Source organism: Lepisosteus oculatus, chromosome 2 (genome assembly GCF_040954835.1).
Source record: "Lepisosteus oculatus isolate fLepOcu1 chromosome 2, fLepOcu1.hap2, whole genome shotgun sequence".
In the NCBI taxonomy this organism is placed as follows: domain Eukaryota; kingdom Metazoa; phylum Chordata; class Actinopteri; order Semionotiformes; family Lepisosteidae; genus Lepisosteus; species Lepisosteus oculatus.
In genome coordinates, this window is record NC_090697.1 from 38,244,537 (window position 1) to 38,267,718 (window position 23,182).

At 35.3% G+C, this 23,182-nt stretch overlaps 1 protein-coding gene across 1 annotated transcript; it reads right to left on the reverse strand.

The window, feature by feature from the left end:
• Positions 1–7,409: 7,409 nt before the first annotated feature.
• Positions 7,410–17,136, reverse strand: mep1a.1 (meprin A, alpha (PABA peptide hydrolase), tandem duplicate 1). The gene is made up of 13 exons (XM_069185902.1): positions 17,077–17,136; positions 16,959–16,983; positions 16,632–16,685; positions 16,183–16,223; positions 12,271–12,346; positions 11,451–11,568; positions 10,676–10,851; positions 9,874–10,095; positions 9,379–9,525; positions 9,009–9,224; positions 8,194–8,655; positions 7,759–7,932; positions 7,410–7,508 (listed from the first exon to the last, which is right to left on the reverse strand). The coding sequence occupies exons 1-13, from the start codon at positions 17,134–17,136 to the stop codon at positions 7,438–7,440; spliced, it is 1,842 nt and encodes a 613-aa protein (XP_069042003.1). The 3' UTR covers positions 7,410–7,437.
• Positions 17,137–23,182: the final 6,046 nt, after the last annotated feature.

Genomic DNA, 23,182 nt, shown 5'->3' on the forward strand with positions numbered 1-23,182 from the left:
TATTGGTTCCATGTTTTGTCAGGTAGGTATAAACAATGTGTCAAACCTTGTGTGTCTTTTTCTTAAGTAGACTTTCTAGTTCATTGTTTCCAATCTTGTATTTTTAGTTTCTGTTTGTACTACCTGCAGGCAAAACCCTGCACTTGATTACATCATGTTCCAGGAGTTTGTCCAGTCTTAAATTTTATCTGAATCTTTTTAAAAGTTTGCTGTTTCTACAGTGTATTCTAATTCCCCTAATTTGGTTTTATCTGCAAACTTGACAAGTGCATACCAGCATCTAGATCATTCATTAAAAACAGTGGCAATCAACAGTGGTAATGCAATTTTTTTCTGAATACTTACTGTGTAAAATGAGAGAATTAATCTTTGATGAGGAGCCTAATCAAAAGTCTTCTGAAAATCTAAATACACTAGATCATATGTCTTTTATGTACTCATTATTGTTGCTTGTTTAAGAACTCAAGTTGGTTATGCAAGACCTCCACACTTTGGCCCTCCCGTCTGCGTGACGCAGGCTGAAAAGTAACTCATCCATGAAGAGAACCTGATGTCACTGCTGACGAGTCCATCACAGCCTCTAATTTGCCAGTCAGGTGTGACGTCTAGGAGGTGTTAGCAGTAGGCCTGCAGCGTGGAGTCTTACTGTCCTGTCACTGATTCGGGCATTGTGTCTGCTGGCAGTTTCTGCAGCAGTACAGGTGGCAGATCTGAAGCGATCTCTCAGATGGACCTGTCTGATGTGTCGGTCCTGCTCTGGTGTGGTCACTCGAGGGCGACTAGATCTTGGATGGTCATCTGTCCTGCCAGTCTGCTGAAACCTTCATTGCAGTCTTGTCACAGTGGAGTGGCTTACTCCATAGTGTCTGGCAACACTGGCACATGACATGCCTGCAGCATGCCAATGGCCTTCTTCCTTGCATCTGGTAACATTCAAGGTATTATGGAATGCACAGAAAACTGACTGTGTGGCCTTTTTCTTGCAGTGACCTAAGCTTTGAATTAAGGCCTTTTTAAAGGTGACCTGACCTCTTTGGGAAAAAGTGCACCTAACGAGCTTTCGTGTGATTGGCAAGTTGGAATGTCTCACTGCACAAGCTGTACTGCTGGTCAGAGGGATTAAAACAAATTGACAACTTTTTGTGAAAGTACATAAGCTTTAATTATAGTATTCTCATTCCAGCAAATGTTGCGTTTCTTTTTTCCATCACTATATATTAGGTGGTTCTCTAATTCAGTTCTAATCATTGTTCCTATAACCTTAAATGAAATAGAATTATTAGTCTATAACTACCTGTCTCGGTTTTGTCACTCTCAATGGGCACAAATTTAGCAATTCTCCAGTCCTTGGGCACTAACACTGTCCTGAGAGACTGGTAAAATAGTTGTGTCTATGGCTTCCGAAATAACATCTCATTTCCTTCAGTACAGTTAAGAAATTACTGTTGGGCCCTGGAGTTTAATTTATCTTGAGCTTTTCTAATACCTAAAACATATATGCTTCTTCTGTTCTTATACTGTTAAATAAAGAACTTGCAGTACATTTTCTCTCTGATGCATGTTGTTGACTTCTTCCTTGTGAACATGATAATGAAATACTAGTTTAGTTCATATACCATTTAATGTAAGATAGCAGTGAAATAACTGATGATCAAACCAAGTTAATGTCATATATACTGTGTTCTGCAATGTGCTTCTTATTTTTTGTGCACATATTTTACAATGCATTTGTATGAAAAGACCTATTATAAGCATTAAGGTCTGGTGACCTTATGAACTAATGTTATCGCTGTTGCCTGTTCTGTTCAGATTGCTTTATAATAATTATCAAGATATTTATGGTATTGATATGGTATGACATGGCATGGCTTAACTTGGTTTTAATTTCACATGAAAAATTCATGCAAGCCTGAGATGTCCTATATTTATATAAAATACATGTACTGTATTACATACATATTTCTTCCACATATTATTTTATTTAAATTTAAAATTCTGAATAGTGGGGTCTCTTAATCCAGATATTATTGTAAGAATTGTATATTACTTTGCTTGTTTGCTAGATAAAAACAAAACTTCCTGTTATAGCTTGCCTTTTTTCTTCTTTTCAAAACAGTAGAGAAAAATAGTTTATGGTTGATGTGAACTTGAGTTGTAAGCAATAAGTATGTGATCACATGTATCTTGTAGACATATACTGTATATGTGTGGGTTATATTAGGTGTAACTTTGTAAGCTATAATAGATGGCATAGAAACTTCAAAAGAAGAGGGATCTGACTGCTGTACAATGTACCTGTTTCAACCACATTCTATCAGGAATTTCACTTGCCTGATCTAAATTGAAAAATTTCTTCTTCAACTGTTCTATTGTGAATAGAAAATATGTTTAAGATTATTGCCTTTCTGCATGATCCACGGCTGACATATGGATGGAAGATATTCTTCTCCAGAATTTGAAGATATAATGATGAATTAATGATTCCATCAATAACGGCAAACCATGTAGGTCCTGAGGCAGCAACACAACACACCAGCCATGATACGCCTTCCACCAAGCTTCATGGCAATAATGACATACTTCTGCCGGAAGGCTGTATTTAGTTTTCACCTAAAAAAAAAATCTTATTTTGACTATGAAGTTCAATTTTGGAACCCACTGTCCAAATGAACATTCTTCCAGTTGTGACACTTTAGTGTAAAGACTCATCGTATATAGCGGAGAAGACTCGCCTTACAATATGACTACACACTGGCACACCGCTCGCTCCCTGGCTAAGGAAAAGAAGCACTCTGCCGGTGCTCAGGAATTTCACACACACCCCTCACTATTACACAGTGGTCTTCAGGTTTGTCCATGTGCTCTCTGACGAACTTGAGAGGGGCAGAAATTTTCTTTTAAGAGAGCAGTGGTTCCTTTCTGGCTATCCTTCCATGAAATCCATTCCTTTTAAGTCTTTTCCTGATGGTTGGGCAATGAATATCGACATTAGTCAAAGTTAGAGAAGCCTGCAGATGTTACATGCTACTATAGGGTTCATAGTGACCTGTCCAAGGTAGAGTTCCTATAGTCTTTGATATTTATCATTTGTATCTTTCTGACAGTGAATGCATGGAGCCCCAAATGTTCATAAATATTTTTTTAAATATTAATCTTTCTCCAGACTGATCGGTATTAACTAATCTTTTTCTGAGATCCTCTGAAATCTCTTTTGATCATGGCAAGACATGTTTCCACTAATCTGTAAGACCAAACTAACAAGTCTCTGCCCATTATATAGGATCATTATTTTATATAGGCCCATTATATATATATTCTTTTTACTTATTACCAAGATATTTAACCACCTGATACTAATTACCCCCAATACATTTGTGTTGAGTAAACTGGGGATTCACTTTACTTCACTGAATTATGTAATTTACAGTGATTTTTTTCACCCTTGTATACCATTACATCTCAAAAATATTTAATTGGCAAATGTAAACCATTTGGGTATTTAAGAAAAAAATAAACAAGCTTAAATTTAATTTAGGTAAGTAGTTGCAATTCCCTTAATTACAGTATACTGGGATAATTCTATACACAATATTTTTATCAGCACTTTATCTTCAAGCTTGGAAGAATAAAGAGCTCTGAATTTTTCCTATACTGTATACTGATATAATATGCCAAATAAATTATCATTATGAAAATTTGAAATAAGATTACATTATTTATTGTTCGTAGAATATACATATATTTATATTGTATATAAAAGATATATGTATGACACTTCAATATGTTTTACCACACTAAGGTCAGGCATGTGACAGTTTGTGGTATATCTGTTATAATGGGTGCCAGCTGATTAGAATGTAGTTTTGTACGTCCATGTCTTCCTGCTAATTAGAGTCTTTTCAAGAGATGTCATAGTTGCCCGTTTAATTTCGTTTGTCCTTTTACAATTAATATAATCATGTAAGTCTCAGTGCTTAATTGATACATCTTAAGGTGAGGTTTAACTTCTATAGGGTTACTTACCACAAAGAGGCTTATAAAATTAAAACATTTCTTACCATCTGATTATATTTTACTGATATATTTGCTGTAGTGTGTTGTACATTGTAGTGGTTTTCAGATTGATAAGATAGTACACAGCTTGTTAAATGTGTGAAATATATTTTATGATAGTAAATATAAACCCAGTGGCATAACTTTAACATTCCAGTATCAGTCAGCAATTAATTGAATTTTCTAGTACCAACTTTCTACATCCAGTCTGCTGGTTTTGTCATTGTTATTTATATTTATACTGTATTTAGTATGGTATTAGGAAGTATGGTGTTGGAAACAATTAGTAATGCAATTTTACACAAGCAGCTATACAGTATGTGTGCACATGGAGTGCACTTCTAAAGGAAAGATATCATTACATACCATTTATAGCTGAGTATTTTCTTACTCAGATTCTTTCTCGATACACAAAATACAAATTATTTTGTGTATCGAAGAAATTATCTCCTTGTTACACTGTAAACCATTGGAGTGCTCTGCATCTGTTTTATGCTTCAAAATGGTTCTTTTATTTTTCTGTTGCTGTTTTCTTATAATGTAGGATAGCAAAGTGTTTTGCTATGATCAACACATTTATCATAAATTGAGCATTGAAGAGTACACAACAAGAGATCTGCTACAAATAAGGTTTAAAAATAGCTGACGGCAGTTTATTATTGTGTTGTATTGTTGCAGAAAGTGTTTTGAAGAATGGCTGTGTGGTAGGTATGAAGATTTGTGCATGTTTATAATTATGTATTACAGTGTTTAATACAATGCGATACTGGGAATGGCACATTTGCTAGCTGTGTTGGGGCCCTGGGGTCAGTTCCAGTTCTGTGGTGCTATCTACATGATGCCCATTCTCAGGTACTCTGGTTTCCTCCTGCAACCCAAACACATACTGGTAGTTAATCAGCTTCTGTGAAAATGTGCCTTGGAGTAAGTGTGTACAGGTCTGTGTGGACTGGTACCCATCAGGAGTGTATCCTGCCTTGCAACCTTTGCTTGCCAGGATAGGCTTAAACTTCCCTGAATTAGATGAATTGGTTAGAAAATGGATGGATGGGAGATCTTAAGCACTACTCTAAATTTTAAGATGCTTCCATTGTGAGTGTAGACACATCTTTCTCAGGTGAAACCAATCTGAAGTTCATTACCAGAACAACAATATTAAAAAATTCAACAAACAAGGCTAAGGGATTGCTGTCACTTATTCTTTTATGCATACTGTCTTTATGCAGAAATTACAAACATAAAAAATACTATATTAATTTCGACAAATGGATTTATGCATATAACACAAATCATGAAAACCAGCAAAGAATTCCATTAATATGGTAAGGTATTTCTCACTACATTTTTCCTCAGACAGCATACTCTGTTTCATTGTTGAAATCTCAAATGTGATTTGTTTTAAATAACCAAATATTCCCTGAATTTTGTGAAAAGGAAGTGTTTATTTTCTAAGCCCAATGTGAAGTAGTGAGTGAATAATATTTGAATACTGCCTGTTAATTGGGAACTAATCTGCAGAACGAGGCACTGAAGGTCTGAATGAGTAATTAGTAATTAGGAAATACAGCTGACAGGAATGGCACTGAGTGGAGTTAGTTGCTCCTCTGAGCTAATTAAGAACCTTATAAAAATGGCTGGGAGGAAAAGATTTCCAGTCTGCTTCTAGGCTTCAGCCTTGAAGGAGTGAGTGTGATAGAGTCAGTTAGAGGAGTTCTCATTAGTATCAGATTAGGCTGGTTTACATGTCTGTGGGATTTGGTTGGCTACATATGCTTAAGACAATACAGCTTAGGCTGTACAGAGGGGTGTCAGGTTCTAGACAGGTAGACTGAGTAACAATTCATTTGCCTGGCTCAATGGAGATATACCCCCACTGGCAGTATACTGCAAAGAAACAGGCTTGGTCAGCTGGCTGGAGGTGATAGTAGAATTGTTTGGCAAGGTATTGTCTAAGATAAAGAGCAGCCTGGATGGCATAGGTTGACTCCTGAGTACTGCCTGTGCATTACCATCAGCAGATAGATGGCCAGTACCAGAGATGAGAGCAAAAGGACCACAGACCACTGCTATTGTGTCAGGGATGCAAGGTTTGTTTACAGAGAGGCATCCCTGACCAAACAGGATCAGCTAATAAGGTCAGCTATTGGAAAAAGTTCTTGGTGAAATCTGTGCTTTGGGAAGAGTAAGAGCAAAGTGTTAAATTGAAGGAATTTTTGGTAAACATTGCAATTGGGCAACAAATTTAATAAAATTGAATACTCTTGTGCCTTATGTTGCGTAGTAAATGAAACAAAGTGTATATTAAGAACAGGGGTTCATCAGGTTGAATATTCTAGTGAATATTTAAAGATAAAAAAATGTAGAGTTACTGGGATGATAAGAAAATTTGAATTGCTGATAGTTTTGGGATTGTGGTGACTTGTGCTGGTGTTCATCATACCTTGGATACAATTATGATCATTAATTAAATGATTCAGAAAGATGTGATTACTAAATAAAACAATATTTCAAAAATATGACGACTTTTATAAAGTTTCTCCTCAAAGATACCACAGTCCTGGAATCCTGTTATAGAAAGAAATATATATATTTAAAAACACTAGTACATTGGTAAGAGAAAAAATATTGAGCAGCAGTTTTTCAAACTTAAAATTATTAATCTTAATTAAAATTATACAGTTATTTATGTACATTATCTGCCTTTAATAAGTATTCAGACCCTTCCTTTGGTGACCCACTTTGTGAAATTTCAAAATGGTGCATGCTCATTTTTAAACATAATCATATCTTCAGAATCTGAATGCTCTGAATGTTTGTTTTTAACGCTCATTAGCCTACTGTACATGGTTAAACGTATGCTTGATATCTCTACCTGACTGAAGGAACTTACAAAGACAGATGTAATTATTCAAAAATCATGTGAATCATTATTCAACCATTCAACTAATTGTGTGGCTGGTAGGATTGTTTTATGCAAATAAATTAATTTAGGTTTGCCATAAATAAATAATTCTGACCTTCCTATCGTTATTTCTAAAATATCATTTTTATTTACTTTAAAGTGTCATGATTGCATACTTTAAGCAACATAATATGAAACTTGTGTAAGGGTATGAATATTTAGCAAGGCACTGTACAATATATTTCAGTCTTCTTGGGTAATGTGTCAATCATACCAGAATTGTTCATTATTGAAATATTATTGTTCAGTATAGAATTATTGTTGTTCAGAAAACTTTCAAAAAAGTAAAACGTTTAAAGTTACGATTTTTATATAATCTAGTATATAATTACAGGTATTTAATAAGTAATTTGCTTTGCTGCTCTAGAGTGTTATGTTGAACATCTTACCTGATGTCTTCTCCATTCAGGAGAATCTATGCCTTATTCTTCCACTATACTTGATTCACTCCTTGGTTTCACTGGTACTTCACTTTTAATTAGTGGTGTCAGATCTTTTAGGAAAAAAAAGAAAGGAAATTCACAAATAGTGTTTTTACTTCCTTAAAATAATACATTTAATGATATACCTGCACATAACTTAATCTGTGGTTAATAACATATTAGCTAGACTCTCTTACTGTATGCTGTACTGCAATGCAAACTATATTGCTTTTAAATTAATAGAACACAGGCCTAAATTTTAATTTTAATTAAAATGAACAGTTCCTATGTAGGTAATAATGTTATTTTTAGAGTGCATACCTTCAAAGTCTATTAAAAGAATCAAATCATCATTTTTCATGTAGTTTCGGCGATAGAGGTCACTGTGAGGAAAAATGCCATTCCATCCCCAGGTCCAGCTTCGGTAGCAGTCACAGGTAGGGTCATATGTCCCCGTTTTTGAAGGATTATCCCAAAACAGCAAGTTATTCGAACCTAAAATCAAAGGACTCCTTAATATTCTTGGTATTTTCATTTAAAAAATATTTTTATTTTTCATAGAACCAAAGGTTAACGATGGATTAACTCAGATCATTCGGTCAATCTGTGTCTGTCAAAACGGTCAATAAAATCTCCGATTATTTTTTATTGATTACATCGGTTGATCAATAATTCTCTGGTATAACAATAATTGTTCCCAAATATTGTCTTATTCCCTAGATTCTGTCTCAGCTTTCTTTTATAATCCTTGCTCACCTGGTATGAGCTGCTTTCCACTGGTGGTGAAGCTCCTGGCAGATGACAGTCTAAATCGGATATCAGGGTCCTGGTCAACCACAGTGATTGTGACTTGTCTGTTTCCTGCTGGCCACTCCAAGGCAGCATCATATTCCCCACTGGTCAAATGGAAGAAAGCGCCTATATATCCATCTGCATAGGAGTTAGGAATAAGCTGTATCCCATATCCGTATCCCTCAGGGCTGTAAAAACGAGGGCTTTGGATGTAATTACCAACAGCAGATGTTTTAAGAAGACTGGTGAAGTTTTTTATCTGCCACACCCCACTAGGACAGCGAGTCTCTATTAGGTTGATATCATCAATAAAAATTCCACCAGTGGACTGAGTTGGGTCTCCTCTGATGCCTTGAAATGCATAGCGGAATTTCATGTCGGCTTTTAGGGGCACATGGGCGATTTTCCAAGAATGGTCTCCATCCCCTGGAATGAGTTTGAATACAGTTATTGGTTAACATTTATTAACAGGTTTAATGTTTCCACTACCATTTGTCTAATTACAGTTCATTTATTGAAATGGTTTCAAGATATGCAAGTAAAACTTCTACATAAACCCAAAACTACAAACTCTGTTTAAAATACCACTATTCAGGGCCAAAAATACATTGTAACATCGCACTAAAGAAAATGTCTTTTCAAATTCGGATGTCAAATCATAAATGTATTTCATATCTTAAATCATTAAAATATCTCCAACAATGCATACATGCTATATGTCAACAATGTAAATGGTTTATTTTGATTTTCAGAAACTTTGCTGTTTGTATTGCACTGACCTGAGAATGTTTGTACTTCCACTAGTTTCTGGACATTTCCTGCCTTGTCGTCCATTCTCACCCACACAACCAGCTTGTCCTTTGGACTTCCAGTCATTTTGTAGAAAAATTGGAGACACTGCAGTTTTCTCTTGGGATATAGTGTCCTTGACTCCAGAAAGGCAGACTCATCTGTCTGCCCAATTTGAGTGTTAAAATACATGAAAAATCCAGAGTCTGCAGAATTGTAAGGAAAAAAATCAACAGTGCTCCTTTTTTCCATATAATAATTACAAATTATTTTATAATAAATGCAGTTTCTCCAAACCTTCCAGTTTCAGAATTCCAAATGTTCCAAAAAGTTCTCATACTTACAAACTTCTGTTTTTACCTTTGCACTGGCCAAGGAGAGTGTGATCTTCGGCCTGTGGTGTACTCTTGGTATGGACCCAATCATCGTCATCATTGGGATTCTGGATCATTCCACAGATGTTAATGTATTCAAATGCACACTGGTCCAAGAGAGTGAGAGATGATGCTAAGAAAAAAAATGTTACAAAATATGTTCTAAGTCAACATTTTAATTTTATATAAATTTATAAACTTTAAATAATACATAAATTAAGACTAAATACGCCTGAGAACACAGTTCCAACTTGTCATCACAGTTCTGTGCGAAATTAGTTCTAATTTGTTCGCTCTATTCATCTAAATGTATCACAAGTCCAACAAATTCTGCAACTTTGCTTATGTCAAAATGTATTATAAAATGTATTTATATAATTAGTATTGGAATGATCTATTTTTAATTCCTTATATAATTCCTCTGCCAAATCAAAACACATGTTTATTTACAGTATGTATTTATATATGAATGAGTACTCACAGCAGTTATACATGCGATTCAACCTGAGTAAGTCAAGCTTGCTGAAGTCCAAATATTGTCCAATGACGCTGGTTAATTCTGGAATCTTGGCAGTAATGCTTGGAACTCCTGGATTCTTGTTGAAGGAGTAAGCTCCATAATGCATGATAGACTCGTAATCATAGGGTGTATTGAGGTCTGTTATGAAGCTGTCGTCATATTTAACAAAATTATGTTCCATGCCTGTGAAATAATAATTCAAAAAATTATAATTAAAAGCATATTAAGAAGTTATAAACATAAAGGCTGTACATAGGCTCTTTCATTCAAAGATAGAAAGTGTATGTTATCTATGTAATTTGTGCTGATGCGTTCACTTATGTTTGATACAGAAGTATATGTACATATGCACATCATACATAAAAGCTGAATATTGATACTTGTTTTTTAATTCTTAAAATGAGTTCTGACACACGTAGTATAAAACAGCACAAGTCAAGGAAATAATGGAGAAGGTTTTTGTTTTCTTGTATACTTAAAATGTAAAGTACTTCTGCAATACATGTGCTATTATGCATCGTATTACAGTGTGTCCTAAATCGTTATTAGCATAAATTCCATAACAATAGGCTAAAGTTTAAGCATTTTAAACTGCATTTTTAAGAGATTATAATTTGGTATTATCTGACATGGGCTAATAAAATTTACTATGTCACAAATAAGTGGTAGAGTGCATTGTATTGAATTTTAAGAATCCATGACCCAGAATTTAAATACAGTCATATCTGGAAAACAGTTAAAATGAACTGTATTAGAAGCTCACCTGGAAGTACTTCATTCCACCAGATATTGATGTAATCATCACGGTCAGTGCGTGATTGCTCATGGTAAAACCCCAAGGCATGCAGTAGCTCATGTTCAATGGTCGCTTTGTAGTCGCATCCTTCACCAAGTGACAACTGCTGTCCTGTCTGTAAATCCCCAACCTGAGACCAACACCTACATCAAAACATTAGGCCAGTGAATTCTACATACCTGTTGTACAGCTCACTTCAGAATTTTTCCACTCCTACATAAGACAGTTCTAGCTGGACTGAGGATGGAATCATTTCTGAAATCTGAGTTTAAGTGTGTTTGACAACAAGTACTTTACTCTGGATCTGCTGCAAGCACTGCGTTTCTTTCTCCTCTGGGCCTGTGCCAAATGGAGCTACATCAGCTTCATATGACCACCTCATGTATCCACAACAGTTAGCATGTGTGGCAGAATAGAGCAAGTATTAAGTTTGGAGTACTGAATCCACAGTCATTGGTTGCACAACCTCTATATGATCTTATTGTATTTATACAGAATGTGTAACAATTTCATTACTTCATAGTGCAGTCAAAATGTGAATGCATACAGTATATACATTACTTATTTTGCTTTTATTATTCTGATAAATATCTTATTACCCTCATCAAACTCCATAGGGACTGATGCCTCTAGACGTGACTTTAATCAAAGGTACACTACATATTCAGACAATTTTCCTCTTATTGCTAAAACCTTTCACATTTTAAGCATTTCTGTGATCCAAAGAGTAGATTTTACATACCCATCTAATTTTTCAAACTTTATGAAGCTTTTTTCTCCTTCATAAGGTTTAAAGTCCACACAAGACTTAAGTCGGTACATTTCAAAAGCCTGAAAAATTACCCCTTTAGCATTTAAGTCTGAAAGATAAAAATATGTATTTCTAAGTAATGCATTCAATTACATATATTTCACTTTTTACTTTAAAACAATTTACATTAGAAAAAAACTAGTGAGTATGTGAAATAGGAATGTGTATGCTATAAAAACATATCCGGCTGAATACAGATCCCATGAAGAGCCTTGTGTGAGTTATGTTATGTTCAGCTGATACTTTGTGATACTCAAAGTGATACTCACTATCATCTAATTTTGTGTGGACAAGGACAAGGGTGTGCCAATTTCCTCCAGCATTCCAAAAATGTCTTGGTGTCTCTAAACTGTCTGTGCTTGTGTTTACAACACACTGTGCTTGTGTGTTTGTGTGTGCTTTTTGATGGACTGGTTAGATCATCCAAGATCCAAGATGATCATCCAAGATGTGGTCCCACCTTGTGTCCTGTGTTTCCAGGATAGGTTACCATAATCCCTTATCAGAAATTGATTTCTGACAATGGGTGAATAGATAAACAAGGGGGAAACAGTATTACGTTACAAAATATTTTCAGATACATTTTATTACAGTCTAAAATGCATATAGAAAGTTGGCCTCATTTTTGTGCGAGAAGTTAAACATTTCTACAGTTTCTATGAACTTGGACTGAGATGCACTGTATGTAACATTTACTACAATAACATACTCTTTTTAAATTTAGCTTTCATAATTACAAATTAATATTTACCCAGACTATCAGTCAGAATATAAGGAATGGGAAATTTCCATCTGTAGGCAGGGTTTATGAGAGCATTGCGACCACGCTGTAAAAATAAATACATTACATATTATTAATTATTACACTTACACAATAAAATAAACTTTTTTTATTACGAGCTGTAAGATATGGTTATCATTTACAATTAAAATAAGACATTCTAAAACCATTTCAAGAACAGCAGAAAAAGAAGTAACATAAAGAGATGTACTGCTACAGACGTAATCATGTGCTGAATTTGATAATGGACTTCCAACTGTTATGCTGGGCAGCCCCATTACTTTCTGGCAGTAGGACTTACACTCCGAATTTTGCAACTTCATTAAAAACCTGTAGACCACTTTCCCAATTAATAGTTATATCAAATCATTAAGGTCTGTGTTGGAATGAAAAACATACTTCAAATTTGCATGTCGGTACTGAGCTACCCTGAGATAGCAACTGGCAAAAGTAATTGCCATACCAAAGTCAAGTACAGACCTTGAATTAACAACTATATGCCAAGATACCGAACATAAAGGTCACTGAACATCTAATGTTCCAGCTTGTAACCATACAAGCCACTCACCACTTATGTAGAAAATGGCTTACAGAAGAACTTGAAGACATTTTTGTACTATTGGCTCTCGTAACTGCCTATGACACATTGTGGCACACAGGTGTATTTAAATAGGTCTTTCCTATTTAGGCTGTGAAGCAACTGTGGACTGTAATAGGCAACTCAGAATCTAACCTTAAAATGTTTACAAATGCACATGTGGAAGACAGGACATTAGATTACTGTAGCACTGTGTGCTGGAGTCAGTTCTATACAAATGATCTAGGTCATGTTCATGTTCAAGTTCATGTTGACAAGCAATGTTTTGTTGTGCTGTTTAACCTTCATCATTCCATTTTCCTGACCATGAGCTCATGACCACTTTTAAAATTTGCTAACTACCATAGCAGAACGCATACTAAAACACTATGTATCTCACCCTCTGCCATGGTATAGTCAGCACAGATGTGCTATGCACCTGTTTGGTGCTAGTCACTAAAATAAATTAAAAAATGAATAAATCACTGTTTGCTCCTACTCCTGTCTCCTTGTCCTTGCTGACCTCACTTCTCCATATATCTACTGGCACCGAATAACTTGCAAGCTGGTAAAAATCTTCCAAGTGGCTCCTCAACTACCACTCTACAATAATTGGCCTCTATCGTGCTGCATACCTGACCAGGATTGGAGACACAAATTGGAACGAAAAATAGAAATAAATGGAATTAAAGAATACATTCTTCATGCCTGGTGACATACATTGACCAAATCATGGGCACAGACCATTGTGCCATCAATTTTCACTGCTGGGTCTATGTACTCTTTGTGAGGTCTTGGGGAAATGTAGACAATTCTGCATATTTTGAGGGCTCTTCTTTCACAAACCTCTGGGGCTTTTTAATAATACTGAACTAAAAAATGAATAAGCTATTTCTTGGTTCCACTGTTTTGTATTTTAGCAAATATCTAAAACACGGTAATTCACTAATTTATAAACAAATAAACATAGTTTGTAAAACTACTGCTCCAAGATAGCTCTTCAAAATTTGTTGAACACATTCATCCTAGAAAGTATTGAATTCAGTTATTTAAGATACAGTGCAATTTCATCACTCACAACTGAAACAATACTACGGATGTATCATGGCCTTTTAAACAAACGGGTTTCTATTCCTAGTGTATTCATTTTACTAGTAAGCAAAATTAGTCAGATAGAGCAAACTAGAGATAGAGGTATGCAAAATCAAGGTTCTATATATTACAGTTCAAAGTAATTGCAGAGATGAAGAAGGCTAGTGAGTTACTGTATGTATTGTACAACCTAATAAACCTAACCTTTGACATCCAGCCAAGGGGTGGCTTATTCACCAGTTTTATGAATTTATTTATGGGGCACTTTAATCCTGTCAATGATTCTATGCAGAGGTCCATCATTGCAAAATTATTTTACAATGAATTTTTAAATGCTGACATCAATAATTCAATAATGTGTCTGATTATTAAAAGTTATATAATCAGTATTTTCGAACTGTTATTGCAGGATTTTCAAAATTAATAATTAAAAACCAAATATGGAGGTTTAGCTCATTACATTAAAAAATGGATGCATCCATGTATTAATGCATGACCTTGGGAGCTTTGGCTATTCTTAATCTAATCTTAATGCCTGTGGGAACAATCTTAGGTTTCTTCACTGTTAAATATTAAAACACCTAATAAGGAAAATGATTTATGTGTGTTAATATTTTCTAGATAAAAGCATGGCTGCACTAAACCAAAATACTTTTGGAGCTTGATAATAAGTGTTTTATTATAGATCTCAAATGCCCATGCATGGTAATTGCTGCAGATGCTTAAAATAAAATGTAATGATTACACTTGTAATCACAGAACAGATACTCATTATTAATTATTTTAAAATTGTATCACCTTTTAGTAAAGCCACTGACACTACAAATTCATTTTCATATCATAGATCTAGTGATATACAGTATGCTTCTGAAATTAAATGTGACTATATTTTTAAATGCATATTTCCATGTCTTATATATTGTTATGGTTTGGGGTTAACTAATCATTTGTTGTTCCCAGCAAAATTACCTTATTCTCTTGGTTTGATATGGTAGGTATTGTCTAAGTGTTTACATGGTTGTTCTTTGTCCTTGATGCAATTAAACATGGGACATTTTTCTTATACTGTGTATTTGCAGAAAAGGCTGATTTCCTAGTTGTTTATCCCCAGGCTAAAAGACATCTCTCATGGTTTAGTCGTTGAATGGTTTAAATATTGAAAAAGGATACTATCTGCTTAGCTTTATTTAGAATGGTTTAGTCTGGATTAGAATCCTTGTTTATTATAACACAGGTTCCTTCCTTGCCTTGTTTACATCTCAATTATAGGGAGAATTCTCAGGTTTTGCAGTCTATAATAAAACAGGACCTTGATACTCACAGAACTGTAAAAATCTGTATATAGCCTGTTATATGCTTAGTATTCCTGAGTTCAGAGAGTAAAATTAGAATTGATATTTTCCTGTAAAGCCAGCTGGTGTCTAAACTTAATTTTGGTTATGATAACTCCTAATTTTATCATTTTAACATCCCATTTTTTATAACAATATTTACAGATAACATATGCATAATTTGTAATTCAGGGTTATATATCTTTTTGGTACTACTCTTGAACAAAGATACATGTTTATTATTTATAAGAGTAGTCCATAATTGTAGATGACTCTTATGAGACAGTACTGGTGTCCTATTATGAAGATCAAGAAGTCTAAAACCTATCGTAGAGTCACTTACTCTTTATGTGTTATTACAAACTACAGTGTCAGCTAATAACAGCTTATAGATTTCATGTACTGACATTTGTGTGAAAAAAATGATGTGAAGATTGTATACATTATTGGTTACCACATTCTAAAAAATATCATTGTCATGCTGCTGATCACAGTTAAAAAAAGGCAAGTTTAATTTCTATTATAAAGGGATGGATTATAAAAATAAGTTAAGGAACAGAATATCTTCAGTATTGAAGAGGACATAGATTGTGATTTAATACAAGTACTTAAAATTCTAAAGGTTTTAGACAAATCAACCCAACCTACTTCAGAACAAGCAGTGGAAAAAGAACCTGAGGGCACCAGTAGAATTAATAATGTGCACACCCCCTCCTCAGGCTTGTTCTAGCTTTTAGGCTATTTTAGGCTGGTTTAATTGGGTGCTATAGAACCGTATAGAAGTCTGGTTTACTGTAGTACTTCTAGTTTCATAAATCTTGTTTACAATAATTGTAATTTATTTTAACAAATATAGTTTTAGAATGGTTTTATAATACTTACAGGTAATGCCATGTCTCCTTCAACAAGTGCCGTTTTGGATGCTGTTAAAAATATTTTTAAATCATCACAAAGTTTTTTTTCATTTTATACTGGCAAGACATTTTGAAGACATTTTATTCACACAGGTTTATTTAATAGTGACAATAATAATTTGTTTTAGCCTAAAGACTCCACAGCCAAACTGTGTTTCTTTTCTTCTCTTTTCAGCATGGAATAAACCTTAACTTATTTCTTTGCAGCCTACAGATGCTGGTGCAGCTACCTACTTGAACATTTATCTTAAACATATAATTAAATAATTCAGTTAAACGAAACAAATCTGCTGTGTGCTATACTACAATATATACATAATCATGGATTTCTAAAATCTCTTTAATTTTATCTTTTGATACTTGATAAACAATTGACGTGGGTAAAAATGTAATAATAAACAATGTAAAAAGACTTACCCCGATTAAGGAAAGGAATGTCATATCGTTTCTGTTCCTCATCAATTGCAAATGCTGGGGGGAAAAGATGTGTTTTTATTTAAACCCTGCATATTACTGATAATAATAAAAAAACTACAATCACAAAAACCTTTACAAAAAAAGTTTCAACATTACATATACACTGTACACAAAACAGCCTGTGAACACATCCATAACATTTACCGTAAGATTTTAAATAGCATTTCTGTCAGACAACATACAGCATGACAGCATTATTATATAATATTTTTCACACTTATATTCAAAGATATTGCACAGAATAAAAATATAAAAGCATTAACATACATTTTTCTCTAGATGTTCGTCTAATCTGAAAATAAATGAAAAAAGGTTATTAAATGAAAATATTGTGGCAGCTATTAAAATTCTTAAAGTACAGTGTACACAATTTAAATGACCTTACTGTGAAAGCAAAAGAGAAGGTGAACAGTCCCACAAAGCTGATGAATCTGAGAAATTCCATTTTGTAGTGGGGAGTCATTAAGGCTGACTGGTATTAATAAAAATTGGGGATGCTTAAATACCTTTTCAGAAAAGAGTACTTTGAACTAAATGGGATATTGATGAACTGAAATATAAAATAATGATTGCATTGCCATTTACTGATAGCACCCTGTTTGTAAGGTTAAGGTCTAAATGTACAGGTCTCCTGGTTTTACTGCTGTTTGGGTCATACCAAAGTTCAATAACCATAAACTGCTTAACACTCCCCTGCTATCATTAGCACTATACACTATGGTTTACATACATGCATGCATATTGTTAGGTAATCTTTTTTCTTGCAGATGGAATTCTGCAGGTTTTAAAAAGCGTAATAATAACAATAATAATAAACTTTATTTTATATAGCACCTTTAAAGGTGGCTTCTTAAAACGCTTTACAGAATGACATCAACAATAAATAAAAAGAATACACAAGATAAAACACAATTACAATACACAGAGGAGACCGTGGATGGTGGTACTAAGTATAGTAGGAGCAGAGGGGTTTTGAGTCTGGATTTGAAGGAGTTTAGAAAAGGTGACTCTCTGATATCCTTGGGGAGAGAGTTCCAGAGCTTGGGGGCATAACAGGAGAAGGCCCATCACTCATAGAATGTAGACGGGCTTGGGTGAAAGTTAGGAGATCAGAATTAGAAAAGCGAAGGTTTCGAGGTGGGGAGTAGGGCGATAATAGTTCAGACAAGTACTGAGGTGCCAAGCCATGCAGAGCCTTATAGGTGAGAATGAGGATTTTAAAGTCCACACAGACTTTGACAGGAAGTCAAGGCAAGGACTCCAGGATAGGCGTAATGTGATCACTTGCACTAGACCTGGTCAGGATTCTGGCTGCTGCATTTTGGATATACAGTACTGCAGTTCATTCAATGTAGATTTAGATACCCCAGCGAGTAGAGCATTACAGTAGTCAATTCAGGAAAACACAAATATGTTGATCAGCTTTTCAGCCATAATTAGTGATAACATAGGGCGTAGTCTAGCGATATTTCTGAGGTGAAAAAAAGATGTTTTGACAATATACTACACATGTGGGTCGAATGTTAACCCAGAATCCAATATCACCCCAAGGTTTTTCAATTTAGACTGAAGCTCAAGTACAGAACCATTTACAGATAGGGTTACAGGATTGGCTTGAGAGCCACTTCATAAATAATTTTATGAAGTGAAAGCACTGTTCTAGAGTCCTGTTCAGAACTTGAGCCAGTGCTTTCACTTCATTAAACGATTCTATCAATTAAGTAACTAGTCATCAGCTGTATCACTTTGCAATTCTTAACTGGCAACCCACTGACGCCAAGAAGGTGTGAGCCTGGCCAGTACCTTTATTAGCTTTCCTGGGAAAACTAAGGTTGCTGCTGGAAGACCTGTTAGTGGGGCCAGTAGGGGGTGCTCACCCTGCTGTCTGTGTGGGTTCTAATGCCCCAATATAGTGACGGAGACACTGTAATGAAAAAAGGTGCCATCCTTTTGATGAGACATAAAACTAAAGTCCTGATTCTCTGTGGTCATTACAAATCCCAGGGCATTTCTCAAAAAGGGTAGGGGTGTTACTACTCTAGGGTGTTACCCCAGCATCCTAGCCAAATTTCCCATTGGCCATTACCCATCATGGCCTCATAGTAATCCCCATCTATGAATTGGCTTCATCACTCGGTTCTCACTGCTCTCTGTAGAGTTCCTGGAGTCCTCACCTAGGTGCTGTGATGTGACAGTGTTTTCTTCTGTTTCTTCTGTCTGTATCTTTTTTGTCAGACCACTGACAGGGGCTATGAATCCCTTATTTAGCTAGAGCTCAGGACCTGTTATTGGTGGGAGTGTTTTGAAAGGGCCTTGTGATGTCTTGATTGTGGGCGGAGCTAACAGCTCAGGGCTCAATGCAGAGGGTAACAATGCACTGTGTATTCACACTGTGTTCTAGAGCACTCCTCTCAGTCTGAGGCCCAGTTAAACCTGTCTTGCAATACTTCTGAACTCAGTGGTACTTAACGAGCATCTGTGCATGACAAACCTTTGATCAAAGGAAGGGAACCTTAAAGAACAATGGGAAAAATCCATCAAGGGAGACACTGGTCATTATACTACATTCTACTGTCCCAGAAAAACATAGACTCTATAATCTGAAATCCTATATAATGCCCAAACAGTCCAACAAGAGTGATATGCATTACCTCCTAAATAAAACAATACAACCACATTCCACAAATTAGGAACTCAGAATTTCCCTTCATTCTGTCCTTCATATCTTGTCTTTCTGGACTGGACCTTTTGCGTTTCCAAGAAATTAATTAACTAGAGTAAACTAGAAGATGTCCTCTGGTCTTCAGCATTTACCAGTCTTGTAGCTGGTTAAACTACCTATTGGTTTTTAAACTCTAAGAACTACAAATGTTAGCCTAACACCTTTCCAGCCCTAATAACTGAAAGCTTCCTGCAGTCTTTCACATTACCTCTGTACTTTCCAGTTAAAATCTGGTCCTCTGTCCTCCAGAGTTCTTTGAAGATGGATCCAATCCCAATCAACACTGGAGCAGTTAATAATTCCACAGATGCTTATGTACTGAAAGACACACCAGTCCAACAAAGTGAGAGAAACTTGATATACCACAGTACACTTTTTAACACGGTGTACTGTGATAAAATTAAAGTATAGTGAAGGACAGTGTGAGGATGTCACGCCCTCTACATCTAGAGGGTGCTCCTTCTCTGTCCTGTTCCTAGTTTCCCTGTGCTTAACTTGTTCTTCCAATGTGTCTCATTGCGTCTCCCTATCTTCCTCGATTGGCATTGGGTTCAGATACCTTGAGCCCAGCGCGAAGTCCTGTGTTTGCTCTGTTCCTGCCGCTTCGCATAGGGTCTTCTCGTCATGCCGGTATATCTCAGCTCCTAGCCTCCGGCTTCCGTGACAGAGGAGTTACTACAGTAAGTTACTGCAGTAATAACAAATATTCAAAGCATTTTCCAAATCAATTCATGGTATCACACAGATTACCATTGTAGTGTCACATAAAATGACAGAGTCCTGATGTTGGTGAAAGAAGAGTCATTTATTAAGCTTGCAAGCGGGAGAGTAGCTTCCCACAGCCAGTCTCACTGAATAGTTATAAAGTTAGTCTTTTTATACAGTGTAACAAAGTATTAGCACATACATCATATGACTTGCTTAACTATCGACTCAATATTTTCTGTTATTATGATGGTCTAACAGAAAAGACCTCCTTATGGCACTTTGCCAGAACGCAGCATTCACAAAACAGGATGTTACAAGTTCCGCATTGATGTTATATGTAATCATAAATGGACAGCGCTTGTTGTACGTTTCCTGCTGACTGGCAAAGAATATGCAGCTTGATCTTTAGGAGATAAGTTGTTAAAAGCATTTATTCTGGATTCCTCACCATGTTATTATTATGTTCCAAAATAGAGAGAGTGACCACTAAATAAATATCTGAGTGACAGGAAAATCTGAGGCATGTGAGAAATTGCACAGGGATTTTCTTTATTCTCCAGCACAGTTATGGTGAAAATAAGTTATTTAATTGATGAAATCGATAGACAAACAGGACAAATATTTATTAACAATAAACAACACAATTTATACAACACACAATGTTATACAATAATATATAAAAATGCCAATGTACCAGAGGCCTTAAGAGTTAGAAAGCCCAGATTTTACACCTGTAATCTAAAAGCACTAGGAACTGCCTTAACAAGCCAAAAAGAGAACAACTCTGCATCTATTTTAAAAATAATATGACTAAATCTACCTTATGACAACATGGGTGCTACAAAAAGGCTGGGAATCAATCCCCCTATTCTAAAAATGTATCACCAACTAGGAGAGAATATTTTTAGCCTGAGGATTCCACAATAAAGGAAATCATAGTTTCCTAAAATGAATGAGGGTAACAGACTCTTTAAATGCTGAGATTACAAAACTAGAATCTAGTCTCCAGGACTAATCAGAACAAGGTCCTTTTGAATGGCACGAGCTTTGGGAAAGAGGAGTGTGATGGGTGATATTCCTTTTTTATTCTTGTGTCTTCCCTATCTCATCTTCTTTTTTTTGCTGTCTTCTGTGGCTTATGATTCTTATGATTTACCATAAAGTTAATTAACCAGAGTAAACCAGCAGGAACCCCTCTGATCATCTGTGTTAACCCGCTTCTTAGTTTAACTGTAGCTAGGTAAACACTTCAGATGACACCCATTGTCTTAGTCTTTCTGAATAGATTGTTGTAACAGAAGAAATAAGGTTCTTGATCCCGAGATGAAGTAAAACAGATGAATTTATTGCATGCAAGGAACAATAAAGCCGAAGTCTTGTTTCCCGCAAGAAACAACAAAACCGAAGTATTGTTCCCCGTACTGTTACAAACTTTTGGGTTATATAGTGTTTTCTTCTCCGTTTCTGACGTCACTCGGTCTGATGGTAAAGAGGGGGGTTCATGGTATTTGGCCTAGCTTGCATCTGCAATCCTTATCAGTTAACCCCCCTTTCCTGCCATAAACCCCAGCTTGTGACTTAGAAGTCTAAACCCCCTACAGAAAGGATTAAATTCAAACCCCCGTCTTCACATCTTTCTTCAGATAGATAGATGATACTTTATTAATCCGGTAGGGAAATTGATGAGGCCTTGAGTAGAATGTAAATGCAAACATTATAGTGTTTGATACCACTAGCTCCTAATATGTGTACCTTGGTAATTATTTCAGTCCTTCTGGGGATATAAAAGTGATATCCTGCCTTTTAAAAGACGTTGAGAGATATTGTACTTTACAAAACACGGTTCCTTTCCGATACTTGCAAAATATTATTATTAGAAATAATAAGATTATTGTTATTATCATCTTAATTAATACATTACATGTATTGTCCTTCTATGATTTCAGCCTGCACATCTGTAATAGTACAGTTCATTATATTTTCTTATTTTAATCTTTGTGTGTAGCCATGGCTAAAAGCTTTAAGTAACAAACAAGAATATACAGTAATAATAACAAGCATGAAAACAAGTAATAATCATTTTTTGGACTTTCCTCATTTCATATAACACCTCGCTTGCTTATTACATGCCCAGATCTTAAAAAACGTTATGCAGCTTACAGAAACCAATAAATAAAATGAAAACACATACTGTAATGCCATGATGTCAACCTGATGTCTACATAATCATTGGTCAGTACAGAACTTTTCATAGCAGAAGCCCTCTGTGGTTACTTTTATTTTACTTTTACTCTGTGTGAGAGTTTCTGGCCTGTTTTCAAGTCTGCAACATAGGACCTAATGGAACTTTTCAGATCTAATCTTTTATCTTAGTTTTTGCTCTATGTTCCTTTGTAGATGTTTCACAGCAGTTTTTAATCAAGATAGGGTAGTTAACTCAATGCAATTCTTCAAAACTGGTTTCAAGAACTTTGAACTTTTACAGATGTTTTAAAGATGATTTCAACCTAATCTGGATTGCGTAAAAAAGCACTGTGGTACACTGACAGCATTTGTACATCGATTATACAGTATTTCAGCAAGTACTTTAAACTGTCATTTACTAAATAAAACATTTATTTTTTAGCATGTCTATCCATATGAAACTTTATATACAATTTTTTTTTCCATTAATAGGGTTTAAAATCGACACAGATTTTAGGCAGTACATTTTTAAATGGATATAACATGGCACCTTTGCCATTTTAATCTGAAACACAAAAATGGGACCATTGCTACACTCTTGAACTGAATTACAGACTCATACAGGGGTGCTTCCTTTAACCATTTATTCAAATGTTTGTAAATACATTCCAAATGAAGGTGGTACACTAAGTTGTGCAAAAAACTGCCTTGCAGGAGCACAAATGGTAAATGTACATTGTCTGAAGAACCCCTTGCATGGACTAACATCTTGATTAAGGTGGAGTTTGAACCACTGATGCTTTAGAGGAATGCGTGATCTGCATGTTAACCAGAGAACTCATGTTTCACATCTTTTTACCCATTCTAAAATGAAAGT

Coding starts and splice junctions, on each gene's coding strand:
- mep1a.1 (XM_069185902.1), bottom strand. CDS start 17,136: ATGGAATTTCTCAGATTCATCAGCTTTGTGGGACTGTTCACCTTCTCT. Junction 9,225..9,378: donor TCTCCTTGGCCAGTGCAAAG/GTAAAAACAGAA, acceptor ACAATTCTGCAG/ACTCTGGATTTTTCATGTAT. Junction 7,933..8,193: donor TGGAAAGCAGCTCATACCAG/GTGAGCAAGGAT, acceptor CTTTGATTTTAG/GTTCGAATAACTTGCTGTTT.